Source organism: Candoia aspera, chromosome 7 (assembly GCF_035149785.1).
Source record: "Candoia aspera isolate rCanAsp1 chromosome 7, rCanAsp1.hap2, whole genome shotgun sequence".
Taxonomy (NCBI): Eukaryota; Metazoa; Chordata; class Lepidosauria; order Squamata; family Boidae; genus Candoia; species Candoia aspera.
This window is the reverse complement of record NC_086159.1, coordinates 528,408-555,920: the sequence shown is the minus strand read 5'-3', so window position 1 is coordinate 555,920 and position 27,513 is coordinate 528,408. Positions and strand designations below refer to the sequence as shown.

The 27,513-nt window shown below is 54.1% G+C and overlaps 1 protein-coding gene across 1 annotated transcript in view; it reads right to left on the bottom strand.

The window, feature by feature from the left end:
• Positions 1-27,513, bottom strand: part of SND1 (staphylococcal nuclease and tudor domain containing 1) — a 140,139-nt gene that overhangs the window by 37,362 nt on the left and 75,264 nt on the right. Inside the window, exons 13-15 of the mRNA XM_063308830.1 lie at positions 27,393-27,503; positions 25,469-25,541; positions 19,216-19,357 (exon numbers count right to left, since the gene is read on the bottom strand). Of these exons, the coding sequence (XP_063164900.1) occupies positions 19,216-19,357; positions 25,469-25,541; positions 27,393-27,503 (326 nt within the window). The remainder of the gene's footprint in view (positions 1-19,215; positions 19,358-25,468; positions 25,542-27,392; positions 27,504-27,513) is intronic.

Genomic DNA, 27,513 nt, shown 5'->3' with positions numbered 1-27,513 from the left:
GCCCCCCAAGATGGGAAGGTCATGACAGAGAGGTCAGACTAAATGCGATCCCTGGGGAAGGGAATGGCAACCCACCCCAGTATTCTCGCCGTGAAAACTAAATGGATCGGTACAACCAGAGATATGTCGGTATACCATCGGAAGATGAGACCCCCAGGTCGGAAGATGGTCAAAATGCTACTGGGGAGGAACAGAGGATGAGCTCAACTAGCCCCAGACGTGATGACGCAGCTAGCTCAAAGCCGAAAGGACGGCTAGCGGCTAACGGTGCTGGTGGTGAACGGCGAATCCGATGTTCTAAGGATCAACACACCGTTGGAACCTGGAATGTAAGATCTATGAGCCAGGGCAAATTGGATGTGGTTATTGGTGAGATGTCCAGATTAAAGATAGACATTTTGGGCATCAGTGAACTGAAATGGACTGGAATGGGCCACTTCACATCAAATGACCACCAGATCTACTACTGTGGACAAGAGGACCACAGAAGAAATGGAGTAGCCTTCACAATTAATAGTAAAGTGGCTAAAGTAGTGCTTGGATACAATCCAAAAAACGACAGAATGATCTCAATTCGAATTCAGGGCAAACCATCTAACATCACAGTGATCCAAATATACGCCCCAACCACAAATGCTGAAGAAGCTGAAGTAGAGCGGTTCTATGAGGATCTGCAGCACCTACTGGACGACACGCCTAAAAGAGATGTTATTTTCATTACAGGAGACAATGCTAGGGAGAGTGGAGGGCAAAAGGAAGAGGGGCCGACCAAGGGCAAGGTGGATGGATGATATTCTAGAGGTAACGGATTTGTCCCTGGGGAGCTGGGGGTGTTGACGACTGACAGGAAGCTCTCGCGTGGGCTGGTCCATGAAGTCACGAAGAGTCGGAAGCGTACTGAACGAATAAACAACAACTCCCTAGCATCAGCATCTTCTCCAGGGTGTCCTGTCTTCTCATTATGTGGCCAAAGTATTTCAGTTTTGCCTTTAATATCATTCCCTCAAGTGAGCAGTCTGGCTTTACTTCCTGGAGTATGGACTGGTTTGATCTTCTTGCAGTCCAAGGCACTCTCAGAATTTTCCTCCAACACCACAGTTCAAAAGCATCAATCTTCCTTCTCCCAGCCTTCCTTATGGTCCAGCTCTCGCAGCCATATGTTACTACGGGGAACACCATTGCTTTAACTATGTGGACCTTTGTTGTCAGTGTGATGTCTCTGCTCTTAACTATTTTATCGAGATTTGTCATTGCTCTCCTCCCAAGAATTAAACATCTTCTGATTTCCTGGCTGCAGTCAGCGTCTGCAGTAATCTTTTTGCCTAGAAATACAAAGTCTGTCACTGCCTCTACATTTTCTCCCTCTGTTGTTTATTTGTTCAGCCACTTCCGACTCTCTCCCTCTATTCGTCAGTTATCAATCAAGATGGTTGCCATACTCTTGGTTTTTTTGAGGTTTAACTGTAATCCAGCTTTTGCACTTTCTTCTTTCACCTTCGTCATGAGGCTCCTCAGTTCCTCCTCACTTTCAGCATAATGTGTTCTGCATACAAGTTGAATAGGTAGGGTGAGAGTATTCAACCCTGCCACACTCCTTTCCCAATCTTAAGCCAGTCTGTTGTTCCGTGGTCTGTTCTTACTGTTGCTACTTGGTCATTATACAAATTCCTCAGGAAGTAGACAAGACGACTTGGTATCCCCATACCACCAAGAACTTGCCATAATTTGTTATGGTCCACACAGTCAAAGGCTTTAGAATAGTCAATAAAACAGAAATAGATGTTTTTCTGAAACTCCCTGGCTTTTTCCATTATCCAGCAGATATTGGCAATTTGGTCCCTAGTTCCTCTGCCTTTTCTAAACCCAGCTTGTACATCTGGCAATTCTCGCTCCATGAATTGCTGAAGTCTACCTTGCAGGATCTTGAGCATTACCTCCCTGGCTTGTGAGATGAGTGCCACTGTTCGATAGTTTGAGCATTCTTTGGTGTTTCCTTTTGGTATGGGGATATAAGTTGATTTTTTCCAACCTGATGGCCATTCTTGTGCTGACATATGGCATGCATCACCTTGACAGCATCATCTTGCAAGATTTTAAACAGTTCAGCTGGGATACTATCATCTCCTGCTGCCTTGTTGTTAGCAATGCTTCTTAAGGCCCATTCAACCTCACTCTTCAGGATCTCTGGCTCTAGCTCACTGACCACACCATCAAATCTATCCCCGATATTGTTATCCTTCCTATACAGGTCTTCCGTATATTCTTGCCACCTTTTCTTGATCTCTTCTTCTTCTGTTAGGTCCTTGCCATCTTTGTTTTTGATCATACCCATTTTTGCCTGGAATTCCTCCTGAGGAATCTTGGACTCCAATGTTTCTAATTTTCTGGAAGAAGTCTCTTGTCCTTCCTATTCTATTGTCTTCTTCCACTTCCACACGTTGCTTGTTTAAAAATAATTCCTTATCTCGTCTGGCTAACCTCTGGAATTTTGCAATTAATTGGGCATATCTCCCCCTATCACTGTTGCCTTTTGCTTTCCTTCTTTCTTGGGCTACTTCTAATGTCTCAGCAGACAGCCATTTTGCCTTCTTGGTTTTCTCTTTCTTTGGGATGTATTTTGTTGCCGCCTCTTGGACAATGTTGCGAACTTCTGTCCATAGTTCTTCTGGGACCCTATCTACTAAGTCCAGTCCCTTAAATCTATTCTTCACCTCCACTGCATATTCCTTAGGGATATTAGTGAGCTCATATCTAACTGATCTTGGGTCTTCCCTGATCTCTTTAGTCTGATCCTAAATTGTGCAAGAAGAAGTTCGTGATCTGAACTACAGTCAGCTCCAGGTCTTGTTTTTACCGACTGTATAGATGTCTGCCACCTTTGGCTGCAAAGGATGTAGTCAATCTGATTTCGGTGTTGTCCATCTGGGGAAGTCCATGTATAAAGCCGTCTCTTAGGTTGTTGGAAGAGAGTGTTCGTTATGCAGAGTGAGTTGTCTTGGCAAAATTCTATCAGCCCCTGCTTCGTTTTGTTCTCCCAGGCCATGCTTACCTGTAATTCCAGGTGTCATTTGACTGCCCACCTTAGCATTCCAGTCTCCTGTGATGAAAATAACATCTCTTTTAGGCGTGTCGTCCAGTAGGTGCTGCAGATCCTCATAGAACTGCTCTACTTCAGCTTCTTCAGCATCTGTGGTTGGGGAGTATATTTGGATCACTGTGATGTTAGATGGCTTGCCCTGAATTCGAATTGAGATCATTCTGTCATTTTTTGGATTGTATCCAAGCACTGCTTGAGCCACTTTACGATTAATTATGAAGGCTACTCCATTTCTTCTGTGATCCTCTTGTCCACAGTAGTAGATCTGGTGGTCATTTGATGTGAAGTGGCCCATTCCAGTCCATTTCAGTTCACTGACGCCCGAAATGTCTATCTTTAATCTTGACATCTCACCAATAACCACATCCAATTTGCCCTGGCTCATAGATCTTACATTCCAGGTTCCAGTGGTGTGTTGATCCTTAGAACATCGGATTCGCCGTTCACCACCAGCACTGTTAGCCGCTAGCCGTCCTTTCGGCTTTGAGCTAGCTGCATCATCACATCACTGCCCTTCCTACTGGCACCCTTTTTATCCTCTTTAACCCAATGGTGGCTTGGATACAAATGGTGTCAAGGGGGCTGGCGTCAGGATAAACTCGGTGCTGCCCAAAAAGCTGGCAAAAGAAAGATGCAGTCCAAAAATGGGATGGATGTGGCTGGGGTTGTGGAGAAAAAAATCCAGGCAAGGTCCCTCGGGGCATCCCTATGAGAGGGGCAGGTGGGCAGAGGGAGCCAGACTGCTATTCAAGGCCAGCTTCCCTCCCTGCCTCCTGGCCTCGGGGCCACACCGTAGCGTGTGCGCAGCCTGTCCTGTGTTCCTCATTCTGTGTGCACGAACGTAGAAACACAGACATGAACGTAGAGGCAACATGCTATTCCATTACAACGAAGACAGCAGAAGAGCTTCCTACGGCTATAGCGGCCAAAAGGGCTGGGAAGAATTACAAAAGCCAACTCTGCAGGTTTCCCCTACCCTATTATTCTCACCAAGCTTCTCTTATAGCTACGCTGGTTCCCTCCACTGCTTCCCATTCTCTTCTCCCCTTGCAGTTATTAGCAATTTAGCTTTCAGCGTCTTATTTTTTAGGCACTTCCACCCCTCTTAGGCTAGTTTTCCTGTTGGCTTCTCCTGTCACAAAAGTCTTGCTCTGAATGCCTTAAAGCCTGCTTTGTCGAGGTCCAAGATATGCTTTGCCCAGAGGGGTGCGTTTGTGTGTGTGTGTACATGCAATGTGGTTCCCCCTCTTCTCCTCCTTCCCAGGCTGGGAGGGAATGACTGGCGCGAAGCCACCCAGCAGGCTCTCATGCGTGAGGCAGGGCCAGAACTCACGGTCAGGGCCTTCAACCCCGAGCCAAACGTTCTCCAGACCGGTGTGCCGCTTCCCTTAAATCCAAGTGCTGCACCACGACACGTTTCCTTTCCCTCCCTGCTTCTGCTGCTTCTCTTTCCACAGTCAGGGCCTAGTCAAAGTTGCCCCGGGCCTGCCTCCAGAACGAGCAAGGAGGGCAAGGGGCTGCCAACCCACAGGCCCAGCCACTCCCCGGCTGCCAGGAGCTGTGCCACTCTAACTGCCAGGCAAAGCCAGGGCACAGGGAGGAGGCCGATCTGATGTGCACCAGGGCTCTGAGGAGGAGAAGTGAATGTGTCCAAGAGAAAAGAAGCCCCTTCTGGGACCAGACTTCAGGGACCCTGAGGGTGCTGGGCCTTTGCAAGGCTCCACATCTGGGCAGGCACACGGTTCCCCCTCCGCCGCTGTGGGAAGCACCTGGCAGGCAGCCTTGTTGTTTCTACACCCTTCTCCTGGACTAGATCTAGCAAGAGGACACAACGGGAGAGAAAGGGGTAAACCTATCAGAAGGAAAGTGTTTTGCGCAGCAGAAACACCGCACCTGGCCCTGCCACGTATTCCTGAGCCTGGGGAGAGCTGCCTTTTGCGCACAATGCCCCTCGGCATCCTGGAGCTGGCACCAGGCAGAGTGCGCACTGCTCCGGGGCTGCTCCCTCCGAGGATGTGCTGATGTGGCAGCAGGAAGAGAAACAGCCCCCCCACCTTGGGGAGCATCCACCAGGCAGACCAAACCTACCCCAAGGCAGGCCGCGGCTCCCCCCTCCCACACCCTGCGGCTCCACCGCCCACAGAAGCTGCTCACCTCATTCGCCAGAATGGGCATCGCAGCTCCACGAGTGGGCAAAACCCAAGGCTCGGTGTGGTGATCCAGGCTGAAGGACCCCCAGAGATGGCTGCCCAGCCTCAGCTGGAGTGCATCCAGGGAAGGGGAGCGCCCGCCCCTCTGGGCCACTGGTTCCCTGGCCAACTGCTCCACTTCTGGAGGGATTTCCCTTACCCTCCACCAGAATCTGCCTTCCTGTCATGTTCTCCGTTTCAATGTCCTGTATACATCGTAACGTTTCACATGTCACTCTTCTAATCCGTGTTTCCCTGTTGGAAATTTCCAGCCCTGCAAGGCTGTAATCTCTGGAATGGATGTTTGGGTTGGTGACTCTATTCAAGGTTACTTTCCCAGGCCGGTGTATGACGATGGTTGACATCTGGGATGGGGTGGTTGCTACGATGAGGCACGGGGCAGAGTTGGACTGAAGCAACAGTATTTGATTTGTATTTCGCGCGCTTTTGGTTTATTCTCAGCTTTGTCTGTATCTGCACACTATTCCTTTAATAAATCAGTTATCTTAAAGCTCGGGCTTGTGAGACTGAGTATATTGGAGTAGGCAACCATTACATAAAGCTGAGAATCCATTTCTTTAACCTTTCTGCTAGCCCCATCCAAGTATTTGGTGAAGAGGGACGCTAGCGATGTCAGAACCCGGACTGCAAGCGTGCGAGGAGGGCGAAGGAGAACCAGACACCACAAGAGCGCTTGTGGTCCCAAGCTCCCAAGCTCAGAGGGCAGCCCGATGGGATAAGCAGGGTGCCCTGACGGAGGACCGGGGTTTACCGTCTGAAGTGAGCGGCACTACAGGGGATGACTATCGAACCGCGGAGGAGGGAGACTCCAAGGTCGAATCACCCCAAGCATCCTGGGAACCGGAGATCCCGCTGTCGCCGACGGTGGTAGTGACTACAGGTCCATTGGAAGCCCCGGTCACCCCTGCACGTATGAGGGCGTTGGAGGAAAAAATGGACATTATTGTTGCCCTGTTAAAGGACCACCCCAGGGGGTCGGAATCCCGGCAGGAGGGTCCGGAGGAAGTTCCACCTCGACGGCCCAACCCGGGAGCGAGGTCCCCATCCCCGCCGAGGGGGAGAAGGACTGGGGTGTTCCGGCAAGCGAGGGGTAGAGAGTCGGGAGTGACCAGGGAAGGGTCACAGGCAGCGGCCAGGCGTTCATTGGCCTTTGCGGAACCAGCTGAGCCGAGAGAGTCGGCAAGAGCCCCCCCCCTTTCACGGTGAAGTTCGATGGCGACCCTACCAAGCTGTCCTTCTTCCTTACCAACGCTAGAAATTATATAGCTGACTGGGGGCGAAGTTTTCGCTCCGAGTCGGGCAAAATCAATGCCATCGCCAATAAGCTAAAGGGGAGGGCAGCAGATTGGTATGTGCAATTATGCCAAGCCGAAGCCACAGAACTAGAAGAGTTTGAGGAGTTCCTGTGGGCACTAAAACAACATTTTGAAGACCCCTTGGCCCAGGAACGGGCGAAGCGGGCATTGAGGAAGCTCTCCCAGGGATCCCTCTCCGTCGCGGATTACGCTTTGGAGTTTAAAGCCCTGGCTGGAAAGGTGGAGGACTGGTCCCAGTCGACCCTAGTGGAAATGTTCAAACAGGGACTGGAGACGGAGGTCCTCCAATGGGCGTTGGGACGGGACGATCCGAAAACATTGTACGGGTGGATTCAGCTGGCCGGTAGTGCTGAAGACGCCCTAGAGACGTTCGCCCATAATAAAGAATTGAAACAGGGAAAGTTCAGTAAAAGTGTCCGCACCCCAGGATTCCCAAGCCGCCCCAAGTCGAAAAGTTGGGAGGAGGAGAAAGAACGCCGTTTTGTGAAGGGACAGTGCTTGCGATGTGGGAAGGAAGGACATCGTGCAGCGGCGTGCCCAAGGAAGAGATCCGAGGAGCGACCGGGAAAGTCGTCTGGCAAGTCCCCTTCCGTACCAAGGAAGGTGAGAGCTGCCCGCGCGGAGGACGACCATGACGATCACCAATTCGGGGGAGAGGAGGAACAGCTGGACTTCGAACAACCGGCGGGAAAAGCCAGCCACCTGCCCTGAACGGCGCCCTAGGGCAGGTGGTAGGAGAGGGGCGCGACCACGATTCGGTGAGTGGGAATTTTCCTACCCTGACGGTCAAGGTAAAATTGGGCTCCAGTACCCGAACTGTGGAAGTGTGGGCAATGCTGGACTCGGGCTGCTCGCGATCCCTGATGCACCCCGATCTGGTAGCCGCATTAGAGCTTCCCAGGTTCCCGTTGCAGCGACCAATGATTTTTACCCAACTGGACGGGACTATGGCCGGGGGAAAACCAGTAACCCACTCCACCGGACTGGTGGCGTTGCAAATGGGACTCATTGGGAGAAATTACCCTTTGTAATAGCACCGGTGGGGGGCCATTGGTCATCCTGGGGATGCCCTGGTTTGTCAAGCAAAATCCGGCTATCAACTGGCTGCATAGAACTGTGACGTTCGCTGATGGATTTTATAAGGTACCAGAAAAGGATTTGTTGGAGGACAACGAAGGGGGGCGGGCAGCCACCATCACAGTACAAACGCTGGAGCCACTAGAGGGACTGCCTGCCCAATATCAGGACTTCGCAGATGTGTTTGGCGAAAGGGAGGCAGATCGCCTGCCCCCTCACCGAAAGACTGATTGTGCTATTGAATTGTTACCCAATGTAAAGTCGCCTAACCCAAAAATCTATGCCATGTCCCCGAAAGAGTTGGCCACATTGCGAGAGTTCATTGACAAGAATCTGGCCAGGGGTTTTATTGAGCCAGCCAACTCTCCGGTGGGGGCACCTGTCCTATTTAGACCTAAAAAGGATGGTTCTTTGAGGCTATGTACAGATTTCCGGGGGCTCAATGCAGTGTCAATATTAAATAAATATCCTTTGCCCCTCCTCAAGGACATGTTAGCACATCTGGCCAGAGGCAAGATTTTCTCAAAACTGGATTTGAGGCAGGCCTATTTTCACATTCGCATAAGGGAAGGGGACGAGTGGAAAACAGCATTTAACTGTCCTCTGGGGGCTTTTCAATACAAAGTGTTACCTTTTGGGTTGGCAGGGGCACCTGGGGTATTTATGCAGCTCATCAATGAGGTCTTGCATGACCACCTGTTTAAGGGGGTGTTGGTATATTTGGATGATGTATTGATTTATACTGAAACTATGGCAGAACATGTTCACCTCGTGCGTCAAGTGCTTGCTAAACTCCAAAAAGCTGAGTTGTATGCTAAATTATCCAAATGTGCTTTTCATCAGTCCCAAATTGATTATCTGGGCTACCGAATTTCAGCAGGGGGGATTGAAATGGACCCAGCAAAAGTGGAAGCCATTGTCGCCTGGGAACCCCCGCGCACGCGATGCCAATTACAAAGTTTCCTTGGCTTCGCCAATTTCTATCAGGCATTTGCCCAAAATTTTGCAGAAATCGCCCTCCCCCTCACTGACTTATTAAAAACCAAAGCTCAGGGGGACACTCAACGATCAAAAAATCCAGGCGTGCTCCTTAAATGGACTCCAGCCTGCCAGCAGGCTTTTGACGCGTTTAAACAATTGTTCACAACTGAACCCGTCCTCAAGCATCCCGACCCAACTAAACCATTTGTGGTACAGGTCGATGCCTCCGACTTCTCTATCGGAGCCCTCTTGCTCCAAGCTGACCAGTCAGGCACTTTGAAACCCTGTGCATATTTGTCTCGCAAGTTTACTGAGATGGAGAGGCGATGGCATGTCTGGGAAAAAGAGGCTTTTGCTGTAAAAGCAGCCTTGGACACTTGGCGACACTTATTGGAGGGGGCTTCGAACCCTTTTGAAGTTTGGACTGACCATAAGAATCTTGAAGCCTTAACCACCAGTCGCAAACTCAGCCCCAAGCAACTCCGATGGGCCGAATTTTTCAGCCGTTTTGATTTCTCTCTCAAGTTCATTCCGGGGAGGAAAAACTTTTTGGCCGACGCCCTGTCCCGCCGGCCCCAAGATTCTGGCCCTGCTCCAACTGTCCAAGGCACGGTATGGACTGAAAAGCAATTGGGATTGGCAGCCGTGACACGCAGTCAGACACGCACCCGTCTAACTCAGCAGCCAGCCACTCCTCCCTCTCCCACTCCGGGGCAGTTGCCAATTTCCTCAGATTTGCAACAACAGTTTCTTCTTCACCTGAAATCTGATACATGGTTGCAGACCAACTTAGACTCTGTTACTTTTCATGGGGGTTTTGCATGGAGGAATGATCACCTTTATGTCCCGGCGGCTTTGCGAAAGACAATCCTCCTGCGCTGCCACGATGATAAGCTAGCGGGGCACTTTGGCTACCTTAAGACCCTCCATCTCATCCGACATCAATTTTGGTGGCCAGCGCTCCTCAGGGACATCAAAGACTATGTCGCTGCCTGCCCTGTTTGCACGGCAACTAAGCGCAAAGTTGGAAAGCCACATGGCTTGCTACAACCGGTGGCTAACCCAACCTGCCCTTGGCAGGAGATCTCCATGGATTTTATAGTGGACTTACCCCCCAGTCAACGTAAAACCGTAATTTGGGTTGTCAAAGACTTCTTTTCCAAACAGGCCCACTTCATCCCCTGCGCATCCATTCCCACCGCGCAGCAGCTGGCCCGTCTGTTTCTCATACATGTGTACCGCCTACACGGGAGCCCCTCCCATTTGGTGAGTGACAGGGGTTCACAATTTACGTCACAGTTTTGGCGGGCTTTTTTGAAACTGGTTGGCACCAAACAAGCCCTTTCTACGGCGTGGCATCCGGAAACGGATGGATCAACTGAAGCTGTCAATTCCACCTTGGAACAATATCTCCGTGCCTTTGTCAATTATCAACAAGACAATTGGGTCGACCTCCTTCCCTTTGCTGAAGTAGCTTATAACAACGCTGTCCACCAAAGTACTGGCCAAGTTCCTTTCAAAGCTGTATTCGGCCGTGATTTCGTCCCGATTCCAGAACTCCCGCATCCGCAATCTCTCCCTTCCTCTCTCACCGATTGGGCTCAAACCTTAGCCGACCCTTGGCCGAAGATCCAACAGGCATTACACCACTCGCAAGCCTCTTACAAAAAACATGCCGTGAGGCGTTCCACCCAACCCACATTTAAAGTTGGGGACAAAGTCTATCTTTCCACGAAATTTATCAAATCCCCACAACACTCCAAAAAGCTTGGCCCTAAGTTCGTTGGTCCATTTCCTATTGTTGCCCAAATCAATCCTGTAACTTTTAAATTGGATTTGCCACACAATCTTAAACGTTTGCATCCTGTTTTTCATTGCAGCTTACTCAAGCCGCTCGTTCTGTCGGATCGCTGGCATCCTCAGCAAGCACCCCCTCCACCCATTATGATTGACGCTCAGCAACACTTTGAAGTTAAGGACATTCTTGATTCTCGTCGCAAACACTCTACTTTACAATATCTCATCCGATGGAAGCATTTCCCATACCCGGAGTGGGTTGCCGCTCCCGATGTGCGTTCCCCGAACCTCGTCGCTAAATTTCATGCTGCCTTTCCCTCCAAACCTGCTCCGTAATTTTTTTTTAGGGGGGCAGTATGTCATGTTCTCCGTTTCAATGTCCTGTATACATCGTAACGTTTCACATGTCACTCTTCTAATCCGTGTTTCCCTGTTGGAAATTTCCAGCCCTGCGAGGCTGTAATCTCTGGAATGCATGTTTGGGTTGGTGACTCTATTCAAAGTTACTTTCCCAGGCCGGTGTATGACGATGGTTGACATCTGGGATGGGGTGGTTGCTACGATGAGGCACGGGGCGGAGTTGGACTGAAGCAACAGTATTTGATTTGTATTTCGCGTGCTTTTGGTTTATTCTCAGCTTTGTCTGTATCTGCACACTATTCCTTTAATAAATCAGTTATCTTAAAGCTCGGGCTTGTGAGACTGAGTATATTGGAGTAGGCAACCATTACACTTCCTGTGACTTAAATCCATTAACTTCCTCTTGCCCCCCGGGAAGGGGCAGAACAGGGAATCCTCCCCGCCTCCACCTTCTCCTCTAAACATCCCAGCCCCTTCCCTCTCCCTTCATAGGGCTTAGCTGCTGGTTTCCTGAATCCTCCCATGAACCTTTTCCAATTTCTCTGAATCATTCTTAAAGTGCGAGGCCCAGAACTGGACTAGTGCTCAGGACACGGTCTGATCAAAATAGAATAAAGCAGAACAATTACTTGGCCCAATTTGGAAATTATAGAGCCTAAGATTGCATTGGCCTTGTTTGCAGATGCATCACAGAGCTGACTCATACATTCCGAGATCTTTGTCACATCCTGCTGCCTATCTTTCCTAATCCTGGGCATTGGAGTTTTGTTTCCTATCTGAAGAACTTCACTTACTCACTTAGATGTTGTTAAATTTCATTCTGTTGCTTTCATCAGCCCCAACTGATTACAATTGTTCTGAATGTTATTTCTGGTTCTAGAGTTATCAGGCAGCCTTCTACAGGTCCAATAAGCACTTCTTCCACCTCTTCACTCCTGGGCAACCTTAGGCCAAGCAGTTGCTCAGGGCTATCCTATCTTGGCAGATCTCTGAATCCGCTGCCACCTCCCGTGTCTCTTTTAAGAGAGGACGCGGTAATCCAAAAGCAGTCTAGCCAGCACAGAGGAAAGTGGAAGTTTGACCTCCTGCATGAAGGGCTCTGATAATGCAGCCCAAGCTTGGATTGGCCTTTTTAGCTGCCGCATCACGTTGCTGGCTCTTGTATGTTGTGTGGTTCACAAAGATGCCTAGATCTCCTCACACACTCTGCTACCATGGCAGGTCCCTGCAACGCTGTCCCAAAGCTTTTGACTTTCCCTGCCAAGACTCAGAACCTCGTCACAGGTGAACCTTACTTAATGGCTTACTTAATTACTAATGGCTGGGGCCATTTTGCATTGGATTCTGTCATCTGGGACGGACGATCCCCCTTCTTTGCAGCCATCTTCAAATTCAATCATCCTTCCACCGCACCCTTTACCCAGGGATTCAGATGCTGACCCCACCACCTTCTGAGATACGCTCCTTCCAACAGCTGCAGATGCCTCTGGGTGTCCCACAAGCAGATCTGCCCAGGGGAATGAAGGCCCGCAGGCCCCAGGAAACGGTCCCCAGGCAAACAAGCAGAAACGCCCCTGCAGCAGCCAGATCCAGGGTGGGCAGCCCAGAGCAAGGAGCCAACACCCCCTCCCTCGCACCGCTGGAGGAAAGAAGGGCAGATTAAAAGTGCAGCGGGGGGGGGGGGGAGAGGGAGCCTGGGGTCTCCAGAGCAGAGCAGCCACCTCCCTGCTCGGTTCCCATAGCAACAGAACTTAAATAGAGCTCCCCACAAGGCTGGGGTGTCCCTCTCCCTGAGGTTTGGTGCACCCCCTCCAGAACATCTCCATGCCCAAAATTAGCCCTGCTTTGCAAAAGTGGCGGTGGCAAGGCACCCTCATGGTCCTCACACTGGGCGACAAGGTTATATTTAACTGCTGCTCCCTGCCAAACACCCACGGGTGGGGGGGACTCTATCACCCTTGCAGGAGGGGCACCAAGGCCATTTCCGTTGGGGGCCGGCGATGCCCCGCTGGAGCTGCAAGAGCAGGGGAAGGAGGGGCCTGGGCCCAGCACCAAAGGGCTGGAGAGTTGGCCTGTCAGTGGCATAGAGTGCGTGCCCACCCGAGAGCAGCAGTGCGGCTGCTGGTTTTAATGGAGATCAAAACCCACCAGCCCAAACGCTGCTCTTGCAGGGCCCACTGAACCAGGTCCAAGAAACACCCGCGGGATTTGGCTCCCAAGGAGCCTGGTTCCTTTCTCTCCAGGCTCCGTCCGGGGTGCAAACTAGCACAGTAAGGAGGCGACCAGGGTCGTGGGAACATACTAAGAAGACTTGCCCATTTGGGCGAGGCCAGGAAGGAGAAGTCTCTGGATGTTCTGGAAACGGAAGTCCGTCTTGTCTCCACTCCCCTGTTGTGGTGACCTTTGCAATGCCTCTTCCCAACACAGCTACAATAAGGCCCCCTCGCAGGGAGCTGCCACTCCTTCCCAGCACTGCTACCCACCCACCCCCAGAAAGGGACAGATGCAGGATGAAGGCAGGTGGGTGTCCTTTCCAGAGTCCCATAATACTACAATTCAATCACAGAGGTAAAGCCAGTTCATATATCCCCATGTCCCCACCAATTGTGCAATTAAATTAAAGCCTTGGAGGAACCTCCTTGTGCCGAGCCAAGTAGCCTTCCTACCACCAGGCAAGCTAAGAGGGAGGAAGCGAGGCCCTGGGGGTCCCGACCCCAGCACTGCACCCCCCCCCCCAGCTTGTGGTATAACAGCATCCCTCTTGTGCAGGAATCCCACGTGCCCCCTTGCAGGGCCCATCAAGGCTCCTCCACTTCATTCAGCCTCACGTGAGCATTTCCACCACACCCGTGTGTGTCACCTGCACCCACGTGGAATCTCTCCCCTTGAGCAGAAGTGGGAGTTTTAGCATATTAACATTTTAAAATATCAGAGGCTCTGCAACAAGGAGTCTCATTTTCTTGTCTTACGCAGCTGACTTTAGGACTAGTTAATTATAAATAAGATCGCAAGCTGAGGTGCATCCGTGTCACACACTCGGCTCACAAACGGGCCCGTGGGCTCCAAGGCCGTGCTCACAGCCGAGGAGCCGCCTCCACAGCCTCCATCTGGCCTCTACACCAGGAGAGGGGGGGACACAACAAAACCCCGCAGGCGAAGCTCCTGCATTGGGTGCCTCATCTCCTTTTGGGCAGCAGGCCAGGAGGAGCTCCAGCCACACCCTGGCCAAGGGGCCCCAGTGGCAGAGACCTCCACCCCAAGCCTGCAGAAGGGTGTGGGGGGAGTGGATGCACCCGGCCAGATGCCCCTCCCCACAGCACCGCGACTCAAATGCTGGGTTCCTCGACCAGGCAGAAGGGACATAGGGCCGGGCCCTGATCTGCCACCCCCGTCCTATGGTCCGGGCCTGCTTAAACCGGTGGCCCCAGGGAGCGGTTCAGGCCGCCAGTTCTTGTTCTGAGCCCAGGGCAACCAAGCACAGGCAGGGCAGGGGACCCAGAACCGGCAGCGCACACAACCCCCCAGAGGAGCCTGGCAGCCGTGGGCAGCATTCCTCCCATGGCTGGTGGCCTCCCTCCAACAGGCAGCAGCAGGCAGTTTCTCTTCTGCTGCCCACCGAGGGAAGGGGAGTGAAGCTGCCGGTCAGCCCCAACTGGGCAGGCAGGCGGGAGAGGACCAACTGAGGCCAGTCCAGGGAGCAGCCCACAGAATATCTGGGAGGGGCTTCTAGACAGTGGCGACAGCAGCAGTGGCACCTGCCAAGGGCTCCTGGCAGAGGGACCCCTGTGGGCCTGAGAGCTGCTCCCTCCAAAAGAGAAAGCCTCAGGCCTTCAGACCGGCTGCTGGGGCTGCACAACAGGCCCCAACAGGCCACCTGCCATTCCAAAGGCCCTGGATGCAGAATCTCCCCCACCCCAGGGAGATGCCAGCAGACGTTATGTTTGAAGGAACGAATGAACAAACTGCAACTGTCCTGGCTACATCACTGCATTGCCCAGAATTCATTCATGGTCCTGTCCGGCTGCTTAGTGTGGCCTTCCTGCCCTGCCTCTAAATGCAGCCCAGCCCCCAAACAGTTGCTCATTTGTGGGTCTGAGAGATCCAGCCCATTCCCTGTCCCTAAGGCTGACATCCAGCTCAGGGCCATGATCCTTCAGCCTTGAGAAGGGAGCTGCGCAGGATGGGCATTTCCACTGCCAGGCAACTGCATGGAATTCAAGGGCACGTGAAGAACATTGAGATGACCTTGGGGAGGGAAGGAAGGAACAATTAAGGAAGGAGAAATGGCAACTCAGATGCAAAATAACCACACCTTGATCCTGTTTGGTGTAAGAAGGGATGGAGACAAACTCTGACAGGCTTTCAGGACTCTCTTGTTATACCCTACAACAGAGTAGCATTCCTGGAATCCCGGCAGTGCCTGTTTCTCGACCTGGCCTACCTTGAAGGGCTGAGATCAATCTCAGAATTGAGGCAGGATTATTTTGAGTGACTCTCCACTTTCTCAGAACAGAGTTGCTTTTTCTCTTCCTTAATGCTTCCTTGCTTCCTTCCTTCCCTCCCTCCCTCTCAAGGTCATCTCTATATTCCTTTAGACCTGGGAAAGAACAGCATCAATCAGAGCTTCCTTTTCACCTGCTAAGAAACCCAGATGTTGAGAGCAGTTTCTGTGGTCACTCATCAACTTCCAATCAAATTCCTTCCTGCCCACAGTAGGTTTACAAAAAAGACTGCAGCGCAATCATGAGGTTCTAGGCTCAGAAGCCTTTGTTCTTCTGACAAAGCTGCTTTGATCAGGGACTGACAAGTCAGCAAGCTAAAGAAGCCCAAACTTCAGATTTTCACAAAACTGAGGAAGCACAGCCTCCAGTCGCCCATCACCAGGCAATAATTTTGACCACAATTCCAGCAGTGAAGAAACAATGTTTGGCACATGTAATTAATTGGTTGAATGCCAAGCAGTTCATCAGTTATCTGTAAGAACCCTCAACTATTTTGAGAGAAGAACTCTTGTCTTCATGAAAGATCCTTTTTGGACCTGTGATGGTGGTGGTGGTGCAACAACCACACACACACGTCCTCCGTGTCCCATCCACCTGCCAAAGGCCCAGCCTCCCCTCATCCTCTACCCAAACAGATTCTCCTCAGGGAGCTCCTCAGAGTTCCACAAGAAGAGAAGGATTACAGTTTTGGACAGAGTCCAAAGAGGTGACCAGGATGACCTCTTGAGATATCATCTGGGAAGAGCTGGACCCTTTTGCTCCTGAGGAAATGGGTGTAACCCTTGATGAGATGAGCACCACCACCTGGGGGCAAGATCCCAACCCTATCTGGGATAAGCTGCCAGGGAGGAGATGGGGAACAGGATCTCACTGTGGGGGTGGGGACCAGAGCCCCTTTTCAAAGGGCCGACCTTGGATCCAGCTGCCACCCAGGGTACAACCTCTACTTCGGGGGAAGGTTCTTGGGAACAAAGGCAATAACAAAGGGCTGTGGAAGAAGTAGATGATCTGGACCTCCTCTGAGCAGGGTTCAGGTTTGGGCAGTGGGTGGAAACCACGCTGGTTGCTCTCGTCAATGACCCAGAGCCCAGATGGGCGAGGACAACTCCGCTGTTCCTGCTGGCTCTCTCAGTGGCTTTCAACACCATCAGCCATGGTGTCCCTCTGGACTGCCCACAAGGGCTTGGGTCGGAGCCTTTGTTCTCCAGGGGTTCTGCTCCTTCTTGAATGGATATTTTATTTTATTTTTGTTTTATTAAAGTTAGAGGCTGTTTGGTTCCAGACAGCTCTGGGTGGCTTACGTTTAAAAGCAGAGAACAAAAAGATTGTAGACACCTGGAAGGAGCAACCACAACACCCCAAAGCATGTTCCAGTCAGCGTATTGGGGGAATAAGAGTGTCATGACCTTGTTGCAAGGCACAAAGAGCCTCACAACGTAGATCATGATCATCAAGGAATAGAGGAAGAAGATAATCAGAACAGGGATTAAAACAAGCACCCAAAGCACCCACACCCATGGACCCATATGCAGCTGAAAAGAAGGACATCGGATGAACAGAGATAAGCCGCACCTGGTGCCCTGGAGGACACACCAGAATCGAGTAGACAAGACACCGGGAAAACGCCCAGGCAGCAATCAAGGGTCCCATCAAGAGGGATTGGGACAATGAAGGGTGGAGGAGCCCGGGGTCATACAAGAGGGTATAAAATGGGCACCTCCACACCACACACCCCGTTCCCGTTTTTCGTTCTGTCAGCCATCATTCCAATAAACCAGAAATCCTTAATACCCATTAAGTGAGTCTGTCTTATTGCGAAGCGAGACTGACCCTGACAAAGAGGGTGAGCCTCCAGGCACTCCAATATGGGGTGCGGCAGAGCTTGGTCCTTTCCCCACTCTATTTAGTAACTGTATGGGGCTGCTAGGGGAGATTATTCAAGGGTGGGGGATGGTATCATCACTATGCAGGTTATGTGTGACTGCAACCCTACCTTAAACCAAACGGGAGTTATGGCAGAAGCCTTGACATGATGCCCTGAGGTGGTGGGGGTCTGGATAGGAAGAAACAGGCTGAGACTTAGCCCAAACCAGACTCCAGGGTTAGCTCCTGGTCCGGTTGTGCTACAGCTGGACTGTAATTCTCCTGGCTCCTGCTAGGCAGTGGAGAGCTTGGGTTGGTGTACCCCTCATGGATGTTCCTGGAATGGGAGATCCTGGAGAAAGCCACTCACACCCCCATCTCTTCTCGAAAGAATCTCTGTGATGCGCTCTGCCTGGGACCATCCCTGTAAACCAGCTGGAAACTTAATCGGTGCAACAACAATTTACCAGTGGAAACTTGCCAATCTTGTCATGAAACCCCACCACTCCTGGAGCTGCTCGGGCACCTAGGGGCAACTCACGGTGCCAGTAAGAACTCCTAAGCTGGGTGTCTGGGAGGCAGTTTGTCCAAGTAGAATCTGCCCACCCACGGTGTGCCAGTACAGAAACCATACCCCGAGTTCCCACACCTGGAAAGATATTGGGGCGGGGGGCTCAGAAGCAAGCATCCTCTGCCAAAGCTCCCTTCCAGTGGAACCAGTTGCCCCCAGAAACAGCACCAGCATCTAACTACTAATATCCAGAGAACTGGTTACTTCAGCATACATTTAGGGATCAAGGAATCACTGACTTACGCACTTGGGAGGTGCGTGGGTGCTGCTGAGAATTGCTTTTTGTGAAGCTGAACTGCTGATGGTGGTAAGGTTACCTGTGGGGTACTCATTTTGTAAGCTGCTTAGGTCTGCTTTGATTGAAGTGTCATGAAAACGTTTGTAAATACCCAGCTGACTGAAGGAAGAAATAAGGAAGCCTCTCCTAGGTGAGTAGCATTCTCTTTTGGATAGTCCCAGCAGTGCTGCAGCTCGAAGACACCTCAAACCGGAGTCGGCGGAAAGAGGCCACCCCGGCCTCAGAGCATGCTCAGGGGGCCTGTGTGCTTGGCAGCAGAAGCAGAAACAAGGCCACAAACGTGGCAGGGCCTGCAAGACTGTGGAGCCGCTGGCAAAGCCTCTTACATCAAGAATCAAGGAACCCCCCCTTACTCCTGGAGAGGAGGGCACCGCCCCCTTTAGTGTTTTGGAGGAGAGCAAAGACCCAGCTTTCTGGAGACCCTCTGGGGCAGAACTGGATGCTCACAACAGCTCCAGAGGAGGCAGGCTGAGGACACCAGGCATCAGCGGTGATCGCTGGAATACACTCGCTTGTTTGCTGTGTTATTAATCTTACATGCTGCCTGGAAGAACTTAAACCACCCCTGGTTGGGCAGCAGAGAAGCCCAAGGAATAAATATGTGTGCACGTGCCTGGCGTGGTTGGCCTGCGGGTACCGTTTCACCCAGGCGCTCAATCCTAGAGGGGGGAGCGTCCCTCTCAGCTTAGGGCAGGAACCCAAAGGATGGCCTGCTGGCCGTGGCCACTCGCCCAGCTTCTGTCTGAAAGAATTCCTGCCTCTCTTCCCTCCTGGATTGCTCCTTGCCAGGAAGTGTTTTCCAAATGCTCCCTTCCAACACCAAGGAATCCTCGAGGAACTCTTGCTGTTTGGGGGAAGACAAGTGTGCCTCTGGAGCCACGCGCACCCCCACCCCCATGGAGCGTTCCACTTGGAATCCCACCATTCTGAGCCCCGAGGCAGAGTCCACCCAGCTGCCAGGCAGAACTGCCCAGGTAACACCATTCCAGCTGCTCCTGCCGGAATCAGAGGAAGCCGGGCTGGGGCCTCGCCAAGCGAGCTGGTGCCTGCCCTGACTGCCCTTTGGCTCCTTCCAAGCTGCAGGAGGCGTTCCACCCCCCAGAGACCGGCTGAGGGCTACACCCGCCTGCCTGCCCCACTCACCCGCCAGCAGGAAGGTGATCAGACAGGTCTCCTTCGGCATGTACAGCTTCAGCCGGGAGCCACTGAAGACGTACTCCACCACAGCCTCGGAGCGGCCGGCCCGCTGCAGGAAGGGCAGGAACTGCTTGGCTTTCTGGGTGTCCTGAGGAGGAGAAGAGCCCGTGAAGGATGTGCCAGTGGCCAGGCCCCTCACTGCCATGGCCCTCCTGCTGCTGCTGTGCCGCTGCCGCCTCCTCCTCCTCCCCCTGGCAGAACAAGAGGAGGCCACAGGCTGGGGCTGCCTGTTTGAGGGGCATCCCTGCACCCCATTTCTCCACTCCAGACTCGTTGCCCTGCCAACTACCCCCAAAGAGGCTGAGGGGCTCTGTTGCTGGGAGCTGCACCCTGGCATGCCTGCTCATGGGGGAAGGCTCCACGGCCCCCAGCCTCCTTGCTTTGCCTGAAGAAAGCAACAGAGAAGGGCCCTGCTGGCAGGCCAGCGACGGGATCGGGCAGCTGGATCCGGGGTGGCCCAACAGACACCCCCCCCGGCTGGCCGCCTGGCTTCCTTGCAAGACAGCCCATGTCTCTGCAAGGGACAAAGATGGAGGGCATCCCTAGTCCTTGGTTCCTCCCACCCAAATGCATATGTCCAGCAACAGCTCCTCAAATAAATAACAGGGAAGTCAACCGTCTTTGCTTCCCTCTTTATTCAGAGAAATGAAAGGCAAGGAGGGAGTCAAAAGAGACCCCCTGGAAGTAGAAAACACCCAGGCCCTTTTCTCACCTCAGTAATGACTAGTGCAGAGGACAAGGGGTGGCCAGAGCAGCCACCGTGCAACCCCACGCAGCCCAGAGAGCCGGGCCCCAGGCAGCCCAGCAGGGAAAACATGCCTGTCTGGGGGGGTGGGCAGCGGAGACAGGGAGCCACCCACCAATCTCCCCTCCTTTGCTCTGAGCTCTCATGCTCTATTCAGCAGGCTAGGTTCACACAATACAACCATGGGTTGGTTCGGGCATTGCGGGAACCCAGCCATTCTTTTAGCAAGCGGTATGAACAAGGAAAAGACCTCGATGCTGGGAAGACTGAAGGCAGAAGGCGAAGGGGACAGCAGAGGAGAAGATGGCTAGACAGCATCACCAAGGCAGTGAACATGAATCTGAGCAAACTCCGGGAGACAGTGGAGGACAGGAAGGCCTGGTGTGCTGTGGTCACGAAGGGCTGGGCACGACTTGACGACTGAACAGCAACAACAATGAACAAGGCCATCCTGTTAAGTGGGCTTCTTTGATGAGCACCCCATGCCAGGTGAACACAACTCGGGACTCTGCATGTGTAATGATATGTGGGAAAGACCTTAGAAGGCTGGACCTAGAGACATTGCCTAGGGAGTGGTCAGGTAAGAGAGAGCTGAGCCCACACCTGGACAGTGGGCAGAGAAAGAGGCTGAGAAGGGACCCTGCCTGGTTTCTTGGGCAGTTAAGGAGACAGCGGGAGATCTGTCAATGTAATCTTACAATAAAGTAGAATTAGCTCATCTGGTGGTGTTACCTGTCTGGTCTACCTTGTAAGGCGGACAGCATGACATGCTTGGCGGCCACCACCTCTTGGGCCTTCCCCTAGTCCAAGGAGAGCATCCCAGGGATTCCGCAGCTCAGCTGGAAGCCAGAACAGACCTTCCCCATCACTCCTTCCTGCTGTGGACTGCTGGACTAGAGGCTGTGCCACAGAGGCCAGGGATGAACCCGCTGTGGCAAGATGCTTTGCCAGGGCAACCTTGCCTGTCCAGCGGGCCCACAAAGCCCCTTGGGGTGGGCAGAGGAGGCTGCAGAACTGCGGCACAGCTCTGCTCTTGGCCATGGCTGTGGTAGAACCTGATCCAAAGCCCTCTTGGCATAGCCGTGACTTCTCAGCAGCCATGTTCCCTCCTCCTTTACTGAGGAAACCAAGTCTGGCCTCACAGCCCCAGCCTGGATAACAAACTGGTGCTCACTGGGCACCAAGACCCTCGGGGGGCAAAGGGATTCTCCAACCCCTGGACGTCAAGGCTCTCAAAGTGCCGGTCTTCCCACAGACCTACAGCAGCCTCTCTGGGGAGTGGCCGGAGCTGGGCAGCTGAGGCCGAGGGGGCTCTCACGCCAGAAGAAAGGCAGTCCTGGAGGGCCCACGACAGTGGTTGGGCTCCAGGCACCCGCTTGGAAGACGGTTCTTGTAACTCTGGGTGGGCCTGGGAAGCTGCCCTTGCAGCCCTGCTGAGAGCTGAAGCAGCCCTTCCCTCCCCAGCCCCACATCTCTGCAGGGAGGCCCCCTGCAGAGGGCGAGCCAAAAGGCTCTGTGATTATTTTAAACCCACCCAGTGTTAATTATCTGGCAAATGGAAAGGAAATTATGCATAAACAGAATGAAGGAAAATAGAATCATAACTCTACATTTATGTGAACTGCTGCCAGTTATGCAAAATTATGCAAGAGCTTGGTAAAATGACGGGGATCTGCATGCGCTCGCTTCATCTCCACACAGCAGCAGCTCCCGCAAACTCGCAAAGGGATGCACGGCTTTAAAGCAGAAAGTGAGTGAGCACACATTTGTCTTACATGACTTGAATTATTTAGTCAATTACTCTAGGGTAAGATTATACACACCTTCCAGGGAAGGAGAGGCTATGCAAGGCAGGCAGCCAGGCAGGCAAGCCTTCCCTAACTCCTTTGGGGCGGTGGGGGGGGGGGGGGGGAGAAGACAGCCGCTTTCACAGAGCTCATCAGCATCTCAGCTCTGCTCAGCAGGCCCAGAATGTGCTCAGCTGCAGGATCACGTCAGGTGACCAAGCCACGGTGCTTCTCATCGGATGCCTCTAGGCACCAGGCCGAAATTAGATCACCTGCCTACAGAGGTGGCTCCAAATTGCTTAGCTGGCGCAGTGCTGCTCAGCTCATTTGCACAAGCGAGCTGCTCAAATGCAATCAAGGCTCCTTAATAAGAAGGCGCCGGGGGGGGGGGGGCTTCCACAGCCCTTTTGCCAGCCCTGCGCTCAGGAAGGGTCAGCTTGGAAGCAGCCTGTAGAAGGCACCGTGCCTAGCCGAGACCGGCATCTCTGCGAGGGGTTGGCCAGCTGGCCCATCAGGCTGCACGGCAGGACATCAGCCCCAGCCGTCTGCCCGCCAGGCCAATCCTGGGCATCGGCAGGGCTGCACACACGGGCCCTTCCCACACCAGGTCAAGCTTAGTCTGGATTGTGTCCCTTCTGGTTGAGGCATCCAGCAGGGAGGTCCTCTCTCCTCACTTGAGAAGGGAAGCCAGGCCACGCCAAGCCTGGGGAAAGAGGCTCTGGGAGGCCCACAAGCAGGGAAGGGAGAGCAGCAACCCCCCTCCCCCCAGGCCTGTCCGTGGGCAGTCCTCCCCCCTCCTCCCCGCGTGCCCGTCTGAGCCAATGAGCCAACGGAGAGGAGGGGGTCCCAGAGAGGAGGGGGTCCCTCTGGAATCAGAGGATGCTGGGGGGGAGGAGCAGCCCCAAGTGTAAATGCCCCCTGCCTCATTGGCCAATGAGCCACCAGGAGGGAGCTGGCAAGCAGCTGCAAGGGCCCGGAGTCCCGCCCCAAAGGAGCCGGGAGCCGGGCTGGTTTATTCACCCCGGCCCCTTGAGCTCCCAAAGCAGCGTCCTTGGCCTCCCGCCCCGCCCCCCATCACGAAAGAGAAGAGCCATCGGGAGTCCCCGTCCTTGATCTGGAAGGCCAGCCACGCTTGGGCGGCCCTTCCTGGACCAGAGCGGCTCCCTTGCCTCCCGCCGGACGGCTTCCGTCTCCCTGGGGCAGGGACCCGCCTGGAGGCTCTGAAGCACCAGGGGAGCATCTACGCTGGAGTCCCTTCCTCTGCCAATAGCTCCGTTTGGTTTGTCTTTCCCACGGCCAGGTTGCAAGTTCATCAAGCGCCACGGCTGAAGACACTCGCTGCCTGACACAGGGGCTTGCTCCCGAGGAGACTGCGGTTTTTCCTTGCACCGTCCCCCAGGCTTCTGGGTTTCATCTCTTCCACAGGACAGGGAGGCTCCAGCCATGTAGTTCCTTGATCAACCAGATCACCTTGTTGCTCAGCAGGAGGAAGCAGCAGCATTTGGGGGGTGTCTCTGGAGGTCTGGAATCCTGCTCCTGGCATGACGTGGTGAGGGAACCGGATAAGCTCTCCGAGGCTTGCTGGAGGGCACAGATCCAGCACTGCTGCTGTCACCCCAGCCCTTCCCAAGACAATTCAGGAAGGACAATGATTTTGAGATGCTATGGGCAGCAACCTAACATTGTCTTCACCCTTCTCAGGAACCTGCCACATCATTAGCTGGAACAAGCCTGACCTGAGGGTTCCATCTGCTCTTTATTCATTCAAAAAATCCTAGGGCTGGAAGGGACCTTGGAGATCCTCTAGTCCAACCCTCTGCCCAGGGCAGGAATCCTCACAGGATCCCAGACAAATGACTCACCAACCTCTGCTTGGAAACCTCCAGTGATGGAGGCCCCACGGCTCCAGGGGATGGGCTGCTCCATCCTTTCATCGTCCTCAGAGCCAGGAAGTTACTTCCCTTCTCGAGTTTGAGTCTCTCTCCGCAAAGCTTCCACCCACTGGCTCTCGTCCGACCCTCGGCAGCTCTGGAGAACAAATCCACCCCCCTTCTCCAGGGCAGCCCTTCAAGGATCGGGAGACTGCTCTCCCGCCCCGCCTCAGCCTCCTGAGCTCCATACCAGTTCCCTGAGCCGCTCTTTGTAGATTGAGCCTCCATCTTTGTTGCCCTTCTCCACACTCCAGCTGAGCATCCTCCTGGTCTTGGGGTGACCAGAGCTGGGTCCAGTATGACCAGAGTCGCCTGGAGCAAACCCGTCACCTTGAAGTCAGCTGTGCTAGGCAGTGTCTGCCTGGAGGATTTTGTAACCAGCCGGGCTGGCGCACCACACATGAAAAAGATGCTTGCTGATGACTTGCAGGGAGAGGGAGGAGCAGCACGACCTCCTCTCCTGGCTGGACATCTCACGGCTGGGCCTGCCAATCTCTGTGTGACCCCAGAGCCAGCCAAAGGCTCTCCAAAGCTGGGTCCCCCATCCAGTCTGGAGCTTCTCACATTTGCAGGATTTCAGAGAGTTTTGGCCAAATTTTCCAAACCATCCAAAGAGGGCCCTGACTTGCCAGCCACATGGTAAGTTAAATGGGGGAGCATCCATACAGAGGCCTGAGGTGCTCCTGGTCAGCACAGGTGGCAATGGCAGCCACCCGCCCCAGGAACCCTCTGAAACAGACTTTCCCAGGATCCTTTTAAGGTCCGGATAAATTGTTCCCCCAAGGCAGGGAGCAGATTCCTTCCTCGTTGGGGAGGGCCATCCCTGGGCAAGGGAGGTTTCTTCAGGGCCTGGGGCAGCCAGCTCTCTTGTGGCATGCACCAGGTGGAGACATGCCAGCTCCTCTCCCATGACCAGCAGGATCCCCTTACGCTGGTCCGGTGACCAGGACACGGAGGAGTGGAGATTGCAGGGTAGGCATGCCAGAAGACCCCTCCCCACACACTAAGAGCAGGAAAGAGACTGAGCAGCAGCAGCAGCAGCAGCAAGAAAGAGGGCCCAGCCTTGCTGGGCAACTGGTTCAGCTGCAAAGGAGGGTGCTGGAACACGCGAGCCAGCAAGGGAGACTGAACGGACCACTTCACCAGAGAGGGAAGGAAGAGGACGGCCAGTTCTGCCAGAGGCCTGCGAAGGCCCCTCCTCTCCTCTCCTCTCCTCTCCTCTCACCAGAGGAGGTCGTCCAAGACCACCGCCTGCCACGCGCTCAGGAGAAGAGGCAATCAGCATCCCAAGTGTCTTCCAAACTCCTGCCAAGAGCAGGCAGGAGACACCCCTCAAAAGGTTCGTGCTGAAGGAGGCAGCGAAGCCCCAAAGAGCCAAGCTGGCCGAGGGAGGCCAAGGTTGCTCCCCGGGAAGAGCACAGAGGCTGCTGCTCCCAGTGACCACAAAGTCCCAAGTCTCAGCAAGGCCGGGCAGGCAGAGGCTTTCTACCCTTGGCTGAGCCACCGGCCACCCACTTTCACCAAGGGGCTCCAAGGGGGGCTTCCGGCACAAGAACACATGGCTCTTCCCAAGCAGGTGGCGCAGCTGCTTCCCCCCAGGCAACTGATGCTCTGGAACCTTCCTGGGATGGACGGAGGGGGAGGGGGAGGCCTGGTGTGTCCCCAGACCCCACATGGATCTGCATGCCAATCGGCCAGGACTGAGTGGGCTTTTACCCCCAAAGAGCCCTGCTTACCCCAGAGATGTCGGCCACCCGGTGGATTGGGACTTCCTTCTTGCTGTGCAGGCCTTTGCCGTTCTTTACCGCCCTGTTGGGGAAAAGGAAGTGTCAGGAGTGCCCAGGAGCTCCAGCAGCGCCTGCCCAGAGGGAGGGAGAAGCTGGGGCCTCAGGCTGCTCTCCAGCCCCCTCCTTCCCTCACCAAGGGATGGTGCTGTGGACGGCCTCCTGGGGACCCACGGAGCTCTAGATCCCCATGGCCGTGGCCATGGGGGGGGCCAAACTCGTAGGGCTCCATCTTCTGGGGGCAAAAGAGGGCTCTGGCTGCACGCTGGGGAGGAAGCATCAGCCAGGATGTATCCAAGTGCTCGAGAGGCACTGACTTCTGAGTGGACCAGGCAGAAGGGCCCCTGCCTGACAGGAAGCTCCAGAGGGGCAGGGACAGCAACCCCCTGGACCCCAAAGCCCCACGTCAAGGAGCCTGATTTGGAGCAAGGGGGCAGGGCACAGAGGCCGAGGCCCCCTCTTGGTGCAGGCAGACCCCTCACCCGCAAGTCAGAGGTGAGCCAGCATGCTTCCAGGACTCAGAGCTCTGTGCTGCATCACAGCCCACCAGCACTCCCTGGCAGGCACTGCCCCCTCCTCTGGGCACAGCACTGGAGTGTCCTGGGAAGGCAGGGGGCACACACCACCTTGCTTCCAAGGAATACAGGACTGCTATCTATCCTGGCGAGCGGAAGGGGTCCTGGTGGGAGCACCTGCTCAGATGGAAAGTCACAGCTCCCCACCATCACCACCACCGTGTTCCCAGCCCCAGCTCTCAAGGACCAGGCATGCCACAGACCTCTCCATCTCCTGAGCACCTTCTGTGAAGTGGGGAGGCTGCCCCATTTCAGGCAGCCTTTATACAAGCAGGGCTGCCTGCCTGCTTTCACACACCCTCTTTTTCCCTCCAGAAACTGGGATCTGCCACAGGCCTTAGAAGCAGCAGCTCTTCTTTCTTCCTGTCCGCCCCACCACCAAGCCCGACTTTTTGTCCGCTCCTGCTGGGCTGCTGAAAGGCAACAAGCCTTGCCCTTTCTTCAGCCAGTCCCAGCTGAGGGCAGCGCAAGGACCTGGGCCCTGAGAGCTGGACAGCTGCAGAAAGTGGGGAGCACTGGGCAGACTTCTCGGGGTAAACAGGAGGGCATCCCGGAAGGGGGGAGTGAGAAAAGGCAAACCCCCATGAAGAAGGGCTTCACCAGGCCACAAACGGACCCAAACAAGAATCAGGTGTCCGGGGGACACACCTCCCTCCTGGAGCCTGGCACTGGCTGGCCATGAACAACCCCCCCGCCCACAGGCATGCTCCGTGCAGCTGTCCCCCCACCGCGCCTTTTTCTGCCCCAAGAGAGAAATCTTCCCCAATGTAGCTCTACGTATTAGGAAGACCCTTATGTTCATGCAAAAGGGATGTTGGCCAGAGGGCTGCATAAACCGTGGAGGGGTGGTGGTGGTTTCATCTCTCTACATTCTAGCTCATTTCTTCTTCAGGGCGGTCCACAACAACCAGCAGCATCCCAAATCAAACATTTGAAGGTTCCAGGATGGTTCCGATTTCCACATGGGGGAGGTTGCTGGGGTGCACTTTGCCCCATTTTCCCCTGACTCCCCCCAACACTGCCCTTCTGGACCAACCCTTCTGCCCCCCTCCTCACTGGTCCCAAGCAACGGGGCAAGGCTTGGGAAGGGCTTCCTCTCGGGAGCTAAGAATCTGAACATAAAGGAGGTTTCCCCTCCTTGCCCTCCAACTCTGTCCCCCTCCCCAAACTTGGACCCCTGCTGAGGATGCCCCACCCCTCCCAATGCCAGCCCGGCCCTGCTGAGGATGCCCCACCCCTCCCAATGCCAGCCCGGCCCCGGTGCAGAAGCCTGCACGCAGCAGCCCTTTCCCACAGCTCACCGGGCCTCAGCAGCCAGCAGCTCATCGTAGTGCGAGGAGCGCTGGTCATCATCCTGGCGGTAGCGAATGACGGTGGCCAGCCCCTTGCTGACCAATGCTTCTGCAATGTTGCTGCAAGGGA